Source organism: Lissotriton vulgaris, chromosome 10 (assembly GCF_964263255.1).
Source record: "Lissotriton vulgaris chromosome 10, aLisVul1.2, whole genome shotgun sequence".
NCBI classification, from domain to species: Eukaryota; Metazoa; Chordata; class Amphibia; order Caudata; family Salamandridae; genus Lissotriton; species Lissotriton vulgaris.
The window spans coordinates 450,188,127-450,204,410 of record NC_141698.1 but is presented as its reverse complement, the minus strand read 5'-3'; the positions used below and the strand labels follow the sequence as shown (position 1 = coordinate 450,204,410).

The following is a 16,284-nucleotide window of genomic DNA, read 5'->3' as shown; positions in this document are numbered from 1 at the left end:
TTGAACTGGTAATGTTGTCCTTCTAACACAAACCTTAGGTATTTTCTGTGGGCTTTGTGAATTGGGATATGAAAGTAAGCGTCTTTTAGATCCAGTGTAGAAAGAAAGTCCCCTTTCTTCAGTAAAGGGAGTACTTGTTGGAGCGTGACCATGTGGAAGTGTTCCGAATTTATGTAAGCATTGAGAGGTCTGAGGTCTAATATTGGTCGTAGGGACCCGTCCTTTTTGGGGATCAGGAAGTATAGAGAGTATACTCCTGTTCCTTGTTGATCCTTTGGGACCTTCTCTATTGCATGCTTTTGTAGAAGTGCTAGTACTTCTTCTCTTAACAATGTCAGATGATCCTGACTCATTGGACGCTGTTTGGGGGGGATGTTTGGTGGGGTAGCTGTGAGTTCTAGGCAATAACCATGTTGGATAATTTGTCTCACCCACTTGTCTGACGTGATGTTTTCCCAGACAGGTAGGAACTGTGATAGACGTCCCCCGACCGGTGTTATGTGGTCTGGGGGGAGATCTATGAAGTCACTGTTTTGGTGTTGAGGCGTTGCGGTTGTTATTATTTCCGCGGCCTCTACCCTTATTGTTGTTACCTCTGTAATTACCTCTTGAATTACCTCTGGGTGATGTTGGTGTGAAAGATGTGGATTGCTGATTTGTTCCTGTGTTTTTTGAGCCCCCTCTATAGGTGGATCTACGAAAGGAACCTCTGTGCGTTGGCTGTTGCAATGCTCCCATTGACTTAGCCGTTTCCGTATCTTTCTTCATCTTTTCTAATGTCTCGTCTGTACTTGAACCAAACAATGTCTTCTGATCAAATGGTCTGTTCAGTAGGGCTGTTTGAACTTCTTGTTTGAATCCTGAGATTCTAAGCCACGCGTGCCTTCTTAGCATGACACTAGTGTTAATAGACCTTGCTGCAGTGTCTGCTGCGTCTAATGCACACTTAATGGAAGTATTGGTTATTATTTTACCTTCCTGTATTAATTGGTCTGCCTTCTTCTGATGTTCTTTTGGAAGATGTGTGAGAAGTTTTTCTAACTCATCATAATGTGCCCTGTCGTAACGTGCGAGTAGTGCTTGTGTATTAGCTATACGCCAGCTATTCGCTGCCTGTGATGCTACTCTTTTGCCTGATGCATCTATTAACTTCGACTCTTTATCTGGTGGCGGAGCCTCTCCTGTAGATAATGAGTTTGCTCTTTTACGAGCGTTTGAGACCACCAGCGAGTCTAGAGGTACATGCCCTCTAATAAATATTGGGTCCTTTGGAGCCGCTTTGTATTTCTTATTGATTCTTGGGTTTAACACCCTGGCTCTCACTGGGTTTTCGAATATTTCTTCTGTGTGAGTGAGAAGACCCTTTAGCATAGGAAGAGTACCTGATGTTCTCTGTGCACTAGGTAGAGTCTCTAACAAGAAATCCTCTATCTGAGGTTCTGTGTGCATATCTAGTTTGTGATATTTTGCTGCCCTATTAATGAGCTGCACAAAACCTGTGTTATCATCAGGTGGTGAAGGCTTTGAGGGGTATAGCTCTGGGTCGTTGTCCTCATCTGACCCTACATCGTAATTTTCCCATGGATCTTCCTCATCTTGGATAGATTCGTCATCCCCTTGAGGTTCTCCCTCCCCTATATCACTGTCTACATCTGACTGAGGTGTAGCTGGTCTTGGTGTGGAGGGTGTAGGAATATGTGGCCTATTGTGAGGAATAGGAGAAGAGGGTGTGTCTCTAGGACGAGGAGAAGCTGGAGGAGTTATGTTCGTCCCCATTGTTCTCTTTTTTGAAGGAAGAGGTTTATCTTCTGACTGTTCACTCTTTCTCTTCTTTGTGACCACTTTCCCAGTCTGTGGGTCAATAAACAAGATCTTTTCTTTGGGATCTGTTTGTTGCTCTTGAATCGGTACCGAGGGTCCTGGTTCCGAGAGCTGTTTTTGTTTTCGATCTTCAGATCTTTCTGTTTTCGACACCGAATGTCTGCTCGATTCCGACTTTTTGGGTATCGAGTGTCTTTTGGGCGATACATCATATTTCTTTTTCGACATGGAATGTTTCGATACCGAGCTCTCCTTTGTATGCAGCCTCGGTGTCGAAGTCGATGACGCCCTTTTCTCGGATCCGACGTGGTGGGATTCCGAGTGTTTCGGTTTCAGTTTCGGTTTCGTTGCCGGGCCCGAAGGCGGGGCGTCGGAAACTTTTTTCAGCGGTTTGACCGGGCCCGAGGGCGGGGTCGTTACCGCACGGGGTCGGTTTTTCGGTAAGGGGACGTCGTCACTCACGGTTTGTTGCTCGAAGAGTTCTTCAACCTCCGACTGGTCCCCTTCCGACCCCGACTGGTCCTCTTCTTCCTCGATTTGTTCGTCTCCGAACAGCTCCGGGATTGCCTCCGCCTGCATTCTGGAAGCCTCGTGTCTTCGGGCTCGACGATTTCTAATCGTTAGCTTGGAGGAGAATGCTGCGCAGGCTTCGCAGTCCCTGGATTCGTGTTCAGGCGATAGACAGAGGTTGCACACCTCGTGTAGGTCCTTGTGTGGGAACTTAGCACCACACAATGGACATTTTTTGAATGGAGTCCTTTCCATGGACTCCGGGCTTGACTGCGTCGAGAAAGGTCTCCTGTTCTTCGACGTAGATCCAAGTTTTTCTCTTCTATTTTGAATTTGTAACGCGTCGGAATGGAAAAGAACGCGTTCGCTAACAATACCGTCGAATTGGAAAGGGAATACGCGCCGAAAAATCACTTTCTTCTGAAGTTGATCTGGAGCGTCTCGATCTTCATCCGAACCCGATGGCGGAAAAAAACAATCTAAGGATGGAGCCGATGCCCATGCGCACTACCAACTAAGGGAGGAGTCACCAACATACAAAAGACTCTCCAAGAGAAAAACAAAGTGCAATCATCCGAGCCCAACACCAGATGGCGATCTATTCATAATGTACCATCTGCAGCCCATATGCCTCGAACATTAATTTAGGCAATATAATCCTTAACCATGTGCTTGTATACCTCAAACCAACAGAGATCAGTTTTTGTACAAAAATAATGTAACATAACTGTCTTACCAGCTTGGGGTTGACCTCCGTGGCAATAAGACGCAAGAGACAATTGAGAAGGCCTTGTCTGAATGATGAGGTGGGCTGGGGTACAGAAATAGCTTCCATCTCAGAGTCCCCAGATTCTGCCAAGTCAGAATCAGCAACAACCATCCAATCATACTCCAGCTGTAGTTTGCCCGGTTTCCCTAACATGAGGTAGACTTCCGCCAGCGTCAAGTTCTCAGAGGTGTGAAGGTTCCAACCATCTTCACGAAATTTATTTGCATCTTCTCTAGGGGTTTTTGCAACAAGTGATTCCTGAGATGGAAACGTGGTGGTCTGCTGCTTGTCAGGAGAGCAGTCCAAGGGTGTGTCGGACAAATCTTTAGTGCAAATATCAGACTGGGGCTCTAGCCCGCTATCTGCTTGGGTTTCGCATTTGGACAGAACACCAGAGGGGGAAGGTACCCCAGAACCTGCTGGGGACACACAAGGAAAGGTCATGTTATCTGCAACTCCTGGAGGGGGGACCGGAGGTGAGGCACTTGTGGTGGCAGGAATGTCCCCATCCAAGGTGGAAGGATTGTCTGTGCAAAAACATTTCTCTGGGATTATCAAGTGGTGACAGGACTTCATGTACCGAGGAAAGGGGTCTTGCAGAGAAAGTTCTTCTTGGTCCGGGATCGCACTGTCAGAACCCTCTGCAAATGACGGGCTACACACCGGACTTTTGCTGCCATATGTAGGGGTAACTGTGAGGTTTGGAGACCTGGGAGGTGCTTCAATATCCTGGTGGATATCAACAGGGCTAGAGATTTCCAGGTGTGTTGTGTCATCTTCCATTGGGCTATGTCCACACATATCATCTTCGATGTTTTGAGTTACATCATCTGTTGACATACAAATTAGTCCCAAAGTGCTCTCGGCCTCCCCACTCTCCTTGCCTTCAGTCGCGCACTGGGGATACTTCAATTGAATTCTTGCTGTCCCCTGCCCACTTTGTATCCCCAATATCTGGGCAGGGGGGAGCACATGAGAGTCCTTGATGCTAGGCTTGCACTTGCTAGCCTCCTGCCAGTGAACAGTACAATATGCCTTTGAATGTACGACTCTGGCCACCCCAGGAAGTGGAGTGATGGTAGCATTCTCCCCAGGAAATAGGTGGAGCTCTGGCTTCTCCTCAGATGGCTGACCTTCTGTATCCAAGCCTCTGATGTACTTAAGTTGGTGTTCTTTTAGTGTTTTACGCTTAATATCTGAGGTTAAGGAAAGAATCTCGTGAAACAAAGGATAGGTTAAAATAAATATGATAGATGCATGCACCAACCTGAGAAAGTTGCTTGCCTTTTAAATGGTCAGATACAGTCTTAGTCCTTTGGGTCGCTTTTGTGCAATAAAAAGGCAACACCACAACAGAGAAGCAGCAAACAAGGCTTTCATCAGCGATCCAGTTTTCCACAATTAACATATTAAACAATAAATGAATTACTTTTTGTAAGGAAGATACAAGGGTTTATAGTGGTAGGGTTCAGGTGGGTTGACAATGGTGTACACAACTCAAATGGCCTACGGACCTCAAAAGTAGTTGCAGAAGGAATACAAGTATCACTATATCAACCTATTTATGGATCCTCCTAAAACAGACTGCAGGAAAAAGACAGATGGCCTGGCAAGAGATCTGAGGAGGTGACATCTGGATTTCAAACTCAAGGGGGTTCTAATTTCCCATAAAAGATTATCTAGGTGTTTAAAGGAAGGAAAAACTGAGTTTACCTTTGGCTGAACAGAATTTCTTGTTTAAATTGTCGAAAATATAACCCAGAATTAAAAGATAAACAATACAAAGACATGTTATTACAGAACTAGCAATTATTTAGATATACCCCAAAACACTGTTCAATACAACATTCAGAGCAGCAGTGTTAATGGTGTGCGCGTTGGCGTCCGTTCTTTACATGACATTCCACGCCAGAAGCGCAAAGCCATGCAAGACACGGACCACTGGTCCACAAAACTAGGGCCCTGAAAGGGAGTTCCTTACACTAGAAGTCAGTTCGCAGAACGGGGAGGATAAGTAGGGCGGTAAGAAATCTATAACTAATACACGTCTCTTACAGATATATTGTTACCGAAGGTAAGAAACATGTTCATCTGAAAGTAACTATTTGTTAGATCCCTTACCTAAGAATAGTTACCCCAGCAATACCATACCCTGAGGTGGGTCTGTGAATCAAGTTCACACCACGAAGTCCTGGAGAATTGAACGGCCAAAGAAGCCGTTTCTCCAGACTTGAGTATCCAGGCAATAATGTCTAGTGAACGTGTGCAGCGATGCCCACGTGGCTGCCTAGAATATGCCATTGAAAGGGACTCCCCATCCCAAAGCAGTAGTGGCTGCCGTCACCCTGGTGGAGTGGGCACACAATCCTTCTGGAGGTACCTTCTTCGCCAAGTAATAGCATATTTTAATGCAAAGGACAACCCACCGAGAGATGGTTCGTTTCTGTAGGGCCTGCCCTTTTTTGATGCCCACATAGCCAACAAAGAGTTGATTGTCCATTCGGAATTGATTTTCACGACCCAATTAAAAGGATAGTGCATGTTTTGGACCTAGACGTTGGAGCCTTTCTTCCTCTTTAGAAGGATGTGGGAAGAAGGTGGGCAAAGTGATAGTCTGTTCTATGTGGCAAGAGGTAACCACTTTGGGGAGACAAGAAGGCCGTGTTCTGGGAACAACCTTGTCCGGATGAACAGCAAGGAAAGAATGCTTGGAAGAAAGAGCCTGAAGCTCACTCATCCTGTGAGCAGAAGTGATGGCAATCAGAAATGTAGTTTTCAGAGTTAAAAGTCTGGGAGGACAATTATGTAATGGCTCGAAATAATCACACATCAGTTAAGTCAGAACCAGATTCAAGTCCCACTGGGGCATTACGAAAGGACTAGGAGAAAATAGAAGAGTAATGCCCTTTAGAAACCTATTTACAATAGGGTACTTGAAAAGAGAATGTTGATCTGGAAGGCAAAGGAAGGCCGAAACGTCTGAAAGATGGCCTTTAAAGGTGCAAAGAGCAGAACCCTGCTGGGCCAAATAAAGAAGAATGAGGAGAACCTCTGAAAGGGGGGCGGAAAGGGGATCCACAGCCTTTGCTGTGCACCATGCCACTAATTTTTTCCATCCGCAGGAGTATTGCGATTTAGTGGAGGGACGCCCGGCTGCCAAGATGACATTACAGACTTCGGGAGGAATGTCAAAAGCTGTAAACTGTCACCGCTCAATCTCCACGCAAGGAGGTGGAGACTGAACAGGTTCGGGTGGAGGGCAGTCCCCTGCTGCTGTGACAGAAGATTCTCCCGAAGAGGCAGTCTGATCTGAGTATCGATGGCCATGTACAAGAGGTCGTGATACCCGACTCTTCATGCCCAATCCGGAGCCACAAGAATGACTTGGACCCGATTGCGCTTGATCTTCTTCAGCACTCTGGGCAGAATTGGTATAGGCGGAAAGGCGGATAGTAGAGCGCAACTTCACTCGTGACGAAAAGCTTCACCGAGTGAGTGCCGCCTTGGAAATTCCAACAAACAGAACTGATGACATTGCACGTTCTCTCCAGTGCCAAACGGATCTAACCAAGGCTCTCCCTCCTGCCACCTTCAAGTGAAGACGCCATTCGTGATCCACCATGCACCGACGTCTGAGTTAGTAAGCCCTGGTGTTCAGGGAAACTGCCAGGTGTTGAACCCCAAGGGAGATGCCCTGATGTTACAGCCATTTCCAAAGGTGAAGGGAATCTTGACAAAGGGTTCACAACCCCACCCCGCCCGCTTTGTTGCAGTACCACATGGCGGTGGTGTTGTCTGTGAACACCTGCACTACTCTTCCCTTGACAGAAGGAAGGAATGCCTTCTGTGCAAGACGAATCGACCAGAGCTCCAGAAGGTTGATGTGGAGCTCGGACTCCGCCGGAGACCAGAGGCCTCTGATCTCCACCTCTCCCATGTGGCCGCACCATCCCAGGAGTGATGCATCTGTCACCACCGTGGACTCTGGTTGGGAAGGGAGAGGTATCTGCCATCAACCCAATCCGGGTTCGATAGCCACCACTGCAATTGATGTGCTGCGCCATTCGAGATCTGGATGCAATCGACAGATTCCCTTGATGATGTGCCCACTGGAACTTCAGGTCCCACTGGAGAGCCCGCATGGGCCACCTGGCATGATCCACCAGAAGGATGGAGGAGGCCATGAGGCCCAGCAGCCTCAGAGTCATTATTACCGAAATCCGGGATAGAGGTTGAAACATTGGTATCATAGCCTGAATATCCTGGCTCGCTGGTCAGGAGGATAAGCCCGAAAATGCGCTGTATCCAGAACTGCTCTGATAAAAAAGGAGCTGCTGAGTGGGAGTCAGGTGTGACTTCGGCACCTTGATAGTGAACCCCAGCGAATGCATTATCGCCGTAGTCTGGAGGTGGGAGAGCCAGTCGTCGAGATAGGGGAAGACTGGAACACCTGATGTGCGCAGATGAGCTGCGACCACCGCCATCACTTTCCTGAAAACCAGAGGGGCGCTGGCAAGGCCAAAGGGGAGAACAGTAAACTGAAAATGCTTGTGGCCTACAGTGAAACGCAGGAAGCACCTGTGGGCAGGCAGAACGGGGATGTGAAAATAAGCGTCCTGCAAGTCCAACACTACCATCCAGTTTCCAGGGTCAAAGGCAGAGAGAACCTGAGCCAATGTCAACATTTTGAGCATCTCCTTCCGGAGGAAGCGGTTGACGGTCCTGAGATTCACAATAGGACGTAGGCCTTTGTCCTTCTTCGACACCAGAAAGTAGTGGGAATAACGACCACAACCTACTTCTGGGGCAGGAACTTGCTCGATAGCTTCCTTGGTCAAGAGAGCCATAACTTCCTGGGGGAAAAGGGCCAAGTGATCCTCCGACATGCAATGGAATTGCGGTGGCATGGATAGAGGGGTAGTTTCTACGGGCAGGGAGTAGCCCCTTAGGCCTATCTGCAAAACCCACCTATCCGACGTGATGGTTTGTCAGAGGGGGAGGTGATGGAGGATCCTGCTACTCACTGGTAAGCAGTGGCCCTGAAAAGTCGGGCTAGGAGGGTTTGGAGGCTGTTGCACAGGGGGGCACCGGTGGGCTGGCCCCCAGACCTACGACGCTGGGTCCCATGTCCCCAGCAGCGCAGAGGCTGGGCAGCTTGCACTGGCCTGTGGCTCTGGGAGGAACGTGTCGGGCACCCCTTCTGTAGCCACGAAAGGGGCGACTGGCAGACTGCATGGGGAGAGATGTACGCAAAGCCCAAGGACCTGGCCGTAGCCCTAGAATCCTTGAAGCCCTCAAGCGCGTGGTAAGCCTTGTCGCTAAAGAAGCAGGGGCCATCAAAGGGCATGTCCAAAAGTGTAAACTGGACATCACCCGAGAAGCCAGTGGATGTCAGATAGGCATAGCATCTCAGGGATAGGATGGTGAAATAGTAATGCGTAGCAAGTCAGCAGTGTCCAGGCCACAGTGAATGGAGAACTTTGCTGCAACTCTCCCTTTAGAAACTGCGCGGGATAGTGCGGCCCGGGCATCCTGCGGGAAATGCTGCAGCCTCTGCTCAACCGTATCCCACATGGAGTGGGTGTAACGGCCCAGGAGACATGCAGTGTTCACCAACCAGCCAAGGGACAAGCAGTGTTAATCAACCACAGTCCTAAGCTGGCGAAAGAAAACATCTTTTCAAGGTGTTCCCGCTTCTTGGCTTCCCTATCTGGAGGAGCAGTAGGTAATGAGCCTTTGGAAGTAGAGGCTTGAACTACCAAGCTCTCAGGGGTAGGATGTTGAGATAGAAAAATGGGGTCGCCCGAAGCTGTGCGGTCAGGCAATCATCCTATCCACAGAAGCCCTTTTGCTGGGCTTGGACCAAGTACCCAGAAGGATATCTGAGTGGGCCTCACTGAATGGCAGCAGGAGCTCCAAAGACTGCTGTCGGCTGAAGCACCTCAGTCAGGAGATTAGTCCTGACTGCCACTGTAGGTAGCTCAAGTACTCAGTCGCCCTACACAACACCACAGCATAGGGGGCTCCCTTCTCCGTGGCCACGGTAGGGGTAGAAAGCATGCCAAGGTCTGGGGAGGTATCCAGGACACTGGCATTACCCAACTCCTCTCTCAAGTCCGGTTCTTCAAGTTGGTCTGCAAGAGGGTCAATAGACCACTCCCAGTCCTGCTCACCCTCTCCTGGCTGCCACTCAAGGTGATAGGGAACACCAGGATAGAAAATTGGCACAAAGTGCCAGTCGGCGCTAGCACCGGCATTGGTCAGCATCAATCGATGCTGCTCCGGCTTTGTATCTAGTTTGAGATGGAGGCGGGGATAGACTCCAGTTGGGAACTCAACCGGCTTCGGCAGTGTAGTCAATAGATTTGGCGACAGCGGTGTTGTCAGATTGACCGGTGCCAATCCCAATCCAGGCCTGGATCCTTGGGAGCTCTGCAGCACCGGGGCCCAAGCCACCAGCGGCAAAGGCCTAGAACCCCTAACCGAGTTTGTGGGGCCCGAAGGCTTGCAGACAGAGTTGGGCTGCCCGAAGATGGAGTGGAGAGCTTTGTAAAATGTACGAAGTTGGGCTGGAGTCACTCTAGCTCCCGGAAATGGGGGGAAACTCAGAGCCAACCCAGGAGGTTCCGAGGACAGAGCCGAAGGATGACGATCCACATCCATGGTCTCGTCATCCAACAGACAGGGAGAAGGCGAAGAGCGACTGTGCTTCTTCCCCTCCTTGTGCTTCGAATTACCCGAAGACTTCCATGAGGAGTGGTGGTGATGGTCCCGCGACCTCCTTCTCGACAGGGGCCTCGAGCGTCGCGGCACAGAGCTGTCAGGCCTCCAGAAGCATTCTGGACAGCTCCCGCAAAAAATTCGAGGCCATGGCCCAACAGTCGGAGCTCGACTTCGGGTTGTGGTTGCGCTCCAGACACCAAAGGCACACTAGATGTGGGTCCATCACCGACATCAGCTTGTGGCAGGAGCCACAAGGCTTGAAGCCGGTCCACCGATGTGACATGCCTGTGCACCAGGCATCAAACGACTAAAAGAAGTCGACAAAAATTTGAAAAAAACAGTTAGTCAAAAAGTGACCAGGGAACCGCTCTCTATGGATCTGGCACGGAAAAAGAAAGAGCTGACGTCAGCGCGCAGAGGTGGCGTCTAAGTAGATACCACGACGTCATCCCGGCAATCACAATGCTGATGACGAATGCGGAGTCGACCGACACCACCTACCGACGAGCAGGATTACTGCTACGAAACAATTTCTCCGGATCGAGCCTGACGCCTGGGGTGTAATTCTAAGGTAAGGAATCTATAACTAATAGTCTTTTTCATATAATCTCTTACAATATCAATAGATTACAGAGGCAGGTCATCTGGATTCAGATGCAGAGAATGAGTATAGTTCCTGCACAGTGTAATGTCCTACTCACTTCTCAGATCAGCCACTGCCTTCAGCAGACTAACCTCTTCTGCCACTGCCTACTGCATAATAATTTTTAACATTATCCATTGCTGGGTGGTGCTATTGACTACAACCAATAAACAATTACTCTGCCACTGGCTAACAGGAAATAGAAAGACTAAAATGTACTTTTCGTGATCCTTTTCTTCAGTTTCTTGCACAATCCCAAAATGCATTTGCAACACTACCCTACCCATCACCCATTCTATTAGCCACATGTCTACCAAATGACTTTCGAATCTTAAGGAAAACCATAACATATGCATGAAGATCACCTAATCACTACAGCATCAGAGGCATCTTGCTTCCTGTTAGGGATATATCCTATGAATAATACTAGACTTGATGTAAAACATTTGCAGAGTCAGAAACTGTACCAGCTAAAAACTCATGTTACTTGTTGCTTTTTTGACCTGTTTGCATGCTGGTGCCTACTCTGGACGAGTGAGGCTTTCCATAATGATGCTCCCATTTTGCCCTACTCCCTCTCAGGTGCCAAGGAACCTCAATGTATTTTTTTATACAAAAGAAATTCTGTTTGCATACTCTGTCTCATGTTTAAAATTTCACCCATCATTCTGAGCACCAGAGACTGGGAGCATGAAAAGCTTGAAGGGCAGAAGAGGGACTGACTCCTATTTCATGCAGCTTTCCATTGACCAGAGGCCTCAGTAGGCAAGTTGTACCCAGCACTACGGACATTGGGGCCAAAAACTGGGCTGAAACTTCACCAGGCAAACTTCTACTGTCTATCCCACAGCAACACTATTCACATGGAGCAAGGTCACCACTCCGACATGAGCCAGCCCTGGTGTGCAACCTAGGTCTCAGCTCCGACCGGTCACCGACCCACATGTCTCACTCCACCATCGTTCATTGGGGAGCAGCCGCACCAGAGTCTACCGCCACAAACAGAGGATCCGAACCTCGGGTAGGGGCTGCCGCCTTTCAGGCAATATCCTCAAACATGGTGCTTCTCTCGCCTCATTTCGGCCTGGTCCTTTTGAAAGTTCCAGGCCAGGCGTACAGGTCACTCAGTGCTTTCAGGATGATTTACTGAGAATTTTATCTACAGACAATAATCGCTAAAACGAGTATCAGTTGCACTTTTAGTGGCTACCTTTCAATTTCAGTAGACAAAGCCAATATTTGTAGGATTTCAGCTCAGGGTCAACACACCAAATCTACATGCACATAGCTACCTTGCAGGTCACATCTACCATTTTCTTTTTTTTGGTTAATATAAACATGGTTTACTATCCCTTTTATCAATTGAGATTATTGAGCTATAAATAGAGATAAGTACATTTTGTGCCTTGTTTAGGCATTTTTTTCCTCATATATTCCAACATAACATGTTCTCAAGATGTCTTATTTAATGATGTATAACGCTGCCGAAATGTTTTCAACTGGAACTAAAACTGGCATTGCATCTTCTTCCATGTGTCACTGTATACATTTCTGGAGAGCCTCTAGACCAAAAAAGTAATAACCATTATTTATTAAGCAATGGATTGCTCAAAAGTTTGTGGTTTACAAAATGTTCTCTCAAAAACTTCAATTGTAGGATAACCGATAAGTCCTCATATCTTGCAAGCTGTATATAACCACATCCACTGACATGTTTCATCCAAATGGTGTATTGCCCTAACACTTCCCCGGTGCTGAAAGGAATATATGTGTGGCATCAGAAAAAGGATTCTATCAGCTTCCATATTAATATAGTGGGCATTTTAACCAGGGAAGGCACAATCATTGATCTTTAATTATGATAAAAGTGGGTGCCTGTACACATATTTTCTTTGAAAAAAACAGTAAAAGCGGATTGACTGTTTCGAATTAATACCAAAAACCATTAAGATTTAAGTTATGGTTTTTTTGTTGTTTTTTTTTTTAAGTTTTATTTTTCCAGTTTTCTGCATACATGAATATAATAATCAGTACATTGCGGAGTGAAGCATTGGCAGCAATACAAAACATGCATAACCAGTCAAATGTTAAATGTATACAATTACAGATGTGAATGAGCGATTCAGTGCGGGCAGGAATCCTAAATGTACAACAAAGGTGGTCTTAAAGGGCGGCTCAGTACAGGAAAGCATTGATCGCAGCAATTTTGAGGACATCCGAAATAACATCACACTGATAGCGACAGTTAGCAGAGAATATACGATCCCATAATCATTTGCATCACAACTCACATCTAGACAAACCCCTCAGGAACGATCCCACTTGCCATCTGTGAATCCGGTCAGACATCTTCCTGGCAATGTAATCCCTATACGGGCCCCAAATGTCCACAGGACGTGATGAGCTAGGGATTAGAGTGGAATATTCCTCGCAATTAACATTGCAAAATGCTAAACTTCGGAGCCATGCCCGTAGTGACGTTGACCTTTTGCTTCCCCACAACAAAGCAATCTCCCGTTTAGCTAACAGAAAGCCCAGTGCTGTCAGTTTTCTGACCTTACGAGGGAAGTTAGCCATATAACCTAGCAGTGCGATCTCAGGAGTGGGTAATAGCTGCATGGAAAGCATGTCACCCAGGGTGGTGTGGACTAGGGACCAATATTGGTGTATTTCAGGACATGTCCAGGCAAGGTTAGCAAAATCAGCAAATGGAGCCAAACCCTTCTGGCAGTGGTGGGGCCTGTTGTGGTCTATCCAAGGTGAACGTGCAGGTGTGTGATATATTCTGCGGAGGAACTTAAAATGAAGTAGTTTATGCCTGCTGTTCAACGAGACCTCCTTAGTCATCTTAGGGAGGCATCCACTGTCAAAAGAATCAAAGGGTTTTGAACATGCAGATCTTGTCCTACATCAATATGGTCTTTTAACATTAACCATGAGAGACCTTTCTTTATTAATGGAGTTTTTAGCACAGGCTTGTCCAAATGGTTGTTGACTGGCAGCCGCCAAAGGTCACATTGCTTCTGCAAAAGGCAGATTCACAAATGGCATACAGGCACTAGAGGAATGCATCACATATTTCACAACAGTACTTTCTATTTTCGAGTTGTGATCTGACTTCAAGTGAATGTCTTGCATGAGAGAAATTCTTCAACAGTGTTCGCACATATCTGTGAGTCTAAGAACAACATCTCTTTGGCAGGTGAAAGATTCAATGTTCTAACATTTAGAGTTAGTCTGAGCTGGTGGAAGAGGTCAAGTGTTTCTTTAATCGAATCATGTAGTTCTTGCCGCACATGCGCTTTGTTCCAGCAAATCCTCCAAGTATGAAAAAACTCATACTTCGAGTCAACATAAAAGAGGCTGCCACTTGGGTGAAGCATTTTGTAAAGACCCTAGGGGCAGATTTGAGGGCTAATGGTAAGGATTTGAATGTTAATGCGGACCATGAAACTGAAGTATTTTGACGAGAATAGATTGTTATTGCACTGCACTATTTGCGTAGCGCTTACTACTCCTATGTGGGGCACTGAAGTGCTTTGCATACATAGGCAGCAAGCTACACTGTGTAGGGTGTGTGGTTCGAAGGGTGTTCTATTTATTGACCTTATGTGGGAAATATTTCCATGCCGTGTTTGATGACCACCTAGGGTGACCAACTGGCCTGGATGCAATTTCAGGATGGGGAGTGTAAAAAATCAGGACAAAGGGTCAAAGTTCCGGACAAAAAGTCAGGACAGAAGGCAAAAATTTAGGACAAAAATTCATCCAATAAAATGGACTATTCATTACGTGTTTACCTTATTTTTAGCAGGCAGTAAACCCTTAGGCCTCAACACTGTCTAAAATTCTCTTGTGAAATCCTATCAAGTTTAGGCAATTAACTCCTTAACTGCTGTTCAAACTCTGTTGCAGTGCGGGAGTTCTATTAAGTGGGTGGGGCCGCGTCGGCCAATGGACGTACGCAGCACTACCGAGGTAGTGCTCGCTACGGCCGTTTGCCGACGCGCGCACGCAAGGGGTTAATTAGCAGTTGAGTGTACTTTCAAGTGCACTCTTCATCACGAATGTATTAGAGGAGAACGGCCATCCCTCCTGCAAGATATCTAATTGTCTGTCATTCAGCAATGAAATAGGCCGAACGTGTTATAAAAAAAGCGATTGGCCACTCATATCCCAAAATCATTGGTAGAAAAACCTGCATATTCATGTAAAGGTCCCTTTAAAAATGATACACAATTTTCCCCATTTCTGCTGTCCCAGTTTGCCCTAAAATGCACTGTACCACATTTTCTGTAATGTGGCACCGTACTCCCGAAAGAATATATAGTTAAGCGAGAGTGATTCTTTAAAAAAAATAATAATCTGTGTGATGATTTGTGCTATTCCGACCCTCATGTGAGGGGAGAGATTTGGTTGCACAGACTTGTGGTGGGGCTGCTGCAGGCCTTTAAGATTACCGCAGGTGCACAAGCAGGCCACTGCAGTGAGACTTAAAGAACAGCTTGCTCTAATGGCTGAAATTACGGACAAAAGGCGTCATCTTATCCTTTGTTGCCTGTTAGAACAATGGTGATGTCTTCCATTCTAGGAATAAAACTGTCCCTGCTGGTAAAAACCTGGTCTTTACTGACAAAAATTAGAGGCTTGTGTAAAGACGGACGTCTGAGGAAGTAGTAATATCTTCAAAAGGTATTTATTGAGAGGACAAGGGAAAAGAGAGCCGTCCCGACTGGTACAGCCACAGCACAGGTCCCAGTTCCTACAGACATCAGCATATCACCACACCTCCCCCCTTTTTTATATAAAAAAAAATGAAACAATGTTACAATTTTAAAGAAATAAGAACTTTTGTACTTAAACGTAGTCTTGAAGTTTGCTAAGTCTAGTATGAATTCTTCTGCTTTTTCTGATACCACTATCTCTACTCAAAAGAATTTAGTCATTTTTCACATTTCTATCAAATGAGCAAGGATCTTTTGCTATACGAGAGGTATTCCACCAATTGCCATTTGCTAGTTTAACAGCATTCCTTCGAATTTCAACAACCTGCTGACAATCTAAAAATTTAGAAAGACCTTTCCTGACAGAGACCGGGTTTTTCACTCTAACCCAAACTCCAATTCTAATCGTGTGAGTTTCTTTCTCAACTGTAGAATCAATTTTTTTATTGTTGAACTCAGAAGATCTTTTGTTGGCAGAATTCCACACGCTCTTCATATCACAACCATGGTGAAATGATTTCACCATCCAAAATGGATAGACTCGTGAAGACGCTTTTCTTCCTCTCATGAGTTCAAATGGGCTAAAATTTGTTGCTATATGAGGAGAAGTGCGATATGACCAGACAAGAACTTTCACTGCTTGAAAAATACAAGCCTTTGATCTAAAAGCTGCTTGTACACATTCTACTACATCTCTATTAAACCTTTCAGTTTTACCATTGCTTTGTGGATGGTAAAGAGGAGTTCTGGTGTGTTTAATACCACAAGAATTCAAAAATAATTTCATTTCTTCTGAAATAAATTGGGCACCATTGTCTGTGAGAATTTCTTCTGAGTAACCTTCTCTAAAAAAAAATCTTGTTAAGACAAGTGATAACACTTTTTGAATTTGGAATACTGATTGGTTCGACTTCAACCCATCTAGATAAATGGTCAACAAGAACCAAAAAGTACTTTGAATTTGAAGGAAGAATGTGAAAAGGTCCAAGAAAGTCCATGCCTAATTTTTGCCATGGTCTCCCAGGAGATACAGGGTGTTCAACAGCGCCATCCAAAACAAGAACTTAATCGCTGGTACTAAATCGTGTACATTG

General features: G+C 46.2%; 1 protein-coding gene across 2 annotated transcripts in view; it reads right to left on the bottom strand.

Moving 5' to 3' along the window:
• CRAMP1 (cramped chromatin regulator 1) overlaps positions 1-16,284 on the bottom strand; it is a 1,243,281-nt gene that overhangs the window by 755,029 nt on the left and 471,968 nt on the right. For both annotated transcript variants that reach the window (XM_086941303.1, XM_086941302.1), the window contains exon 10: positions 3,068-4,288. In XM_086941303.1, coding sequence (XP_086797429.1) covers positions 3,068-4,288 — 1,221 coding nt within the window. The remainder of the gene's footprint in view (positions 1-3,067; positions 4,289-16,284) is intronic.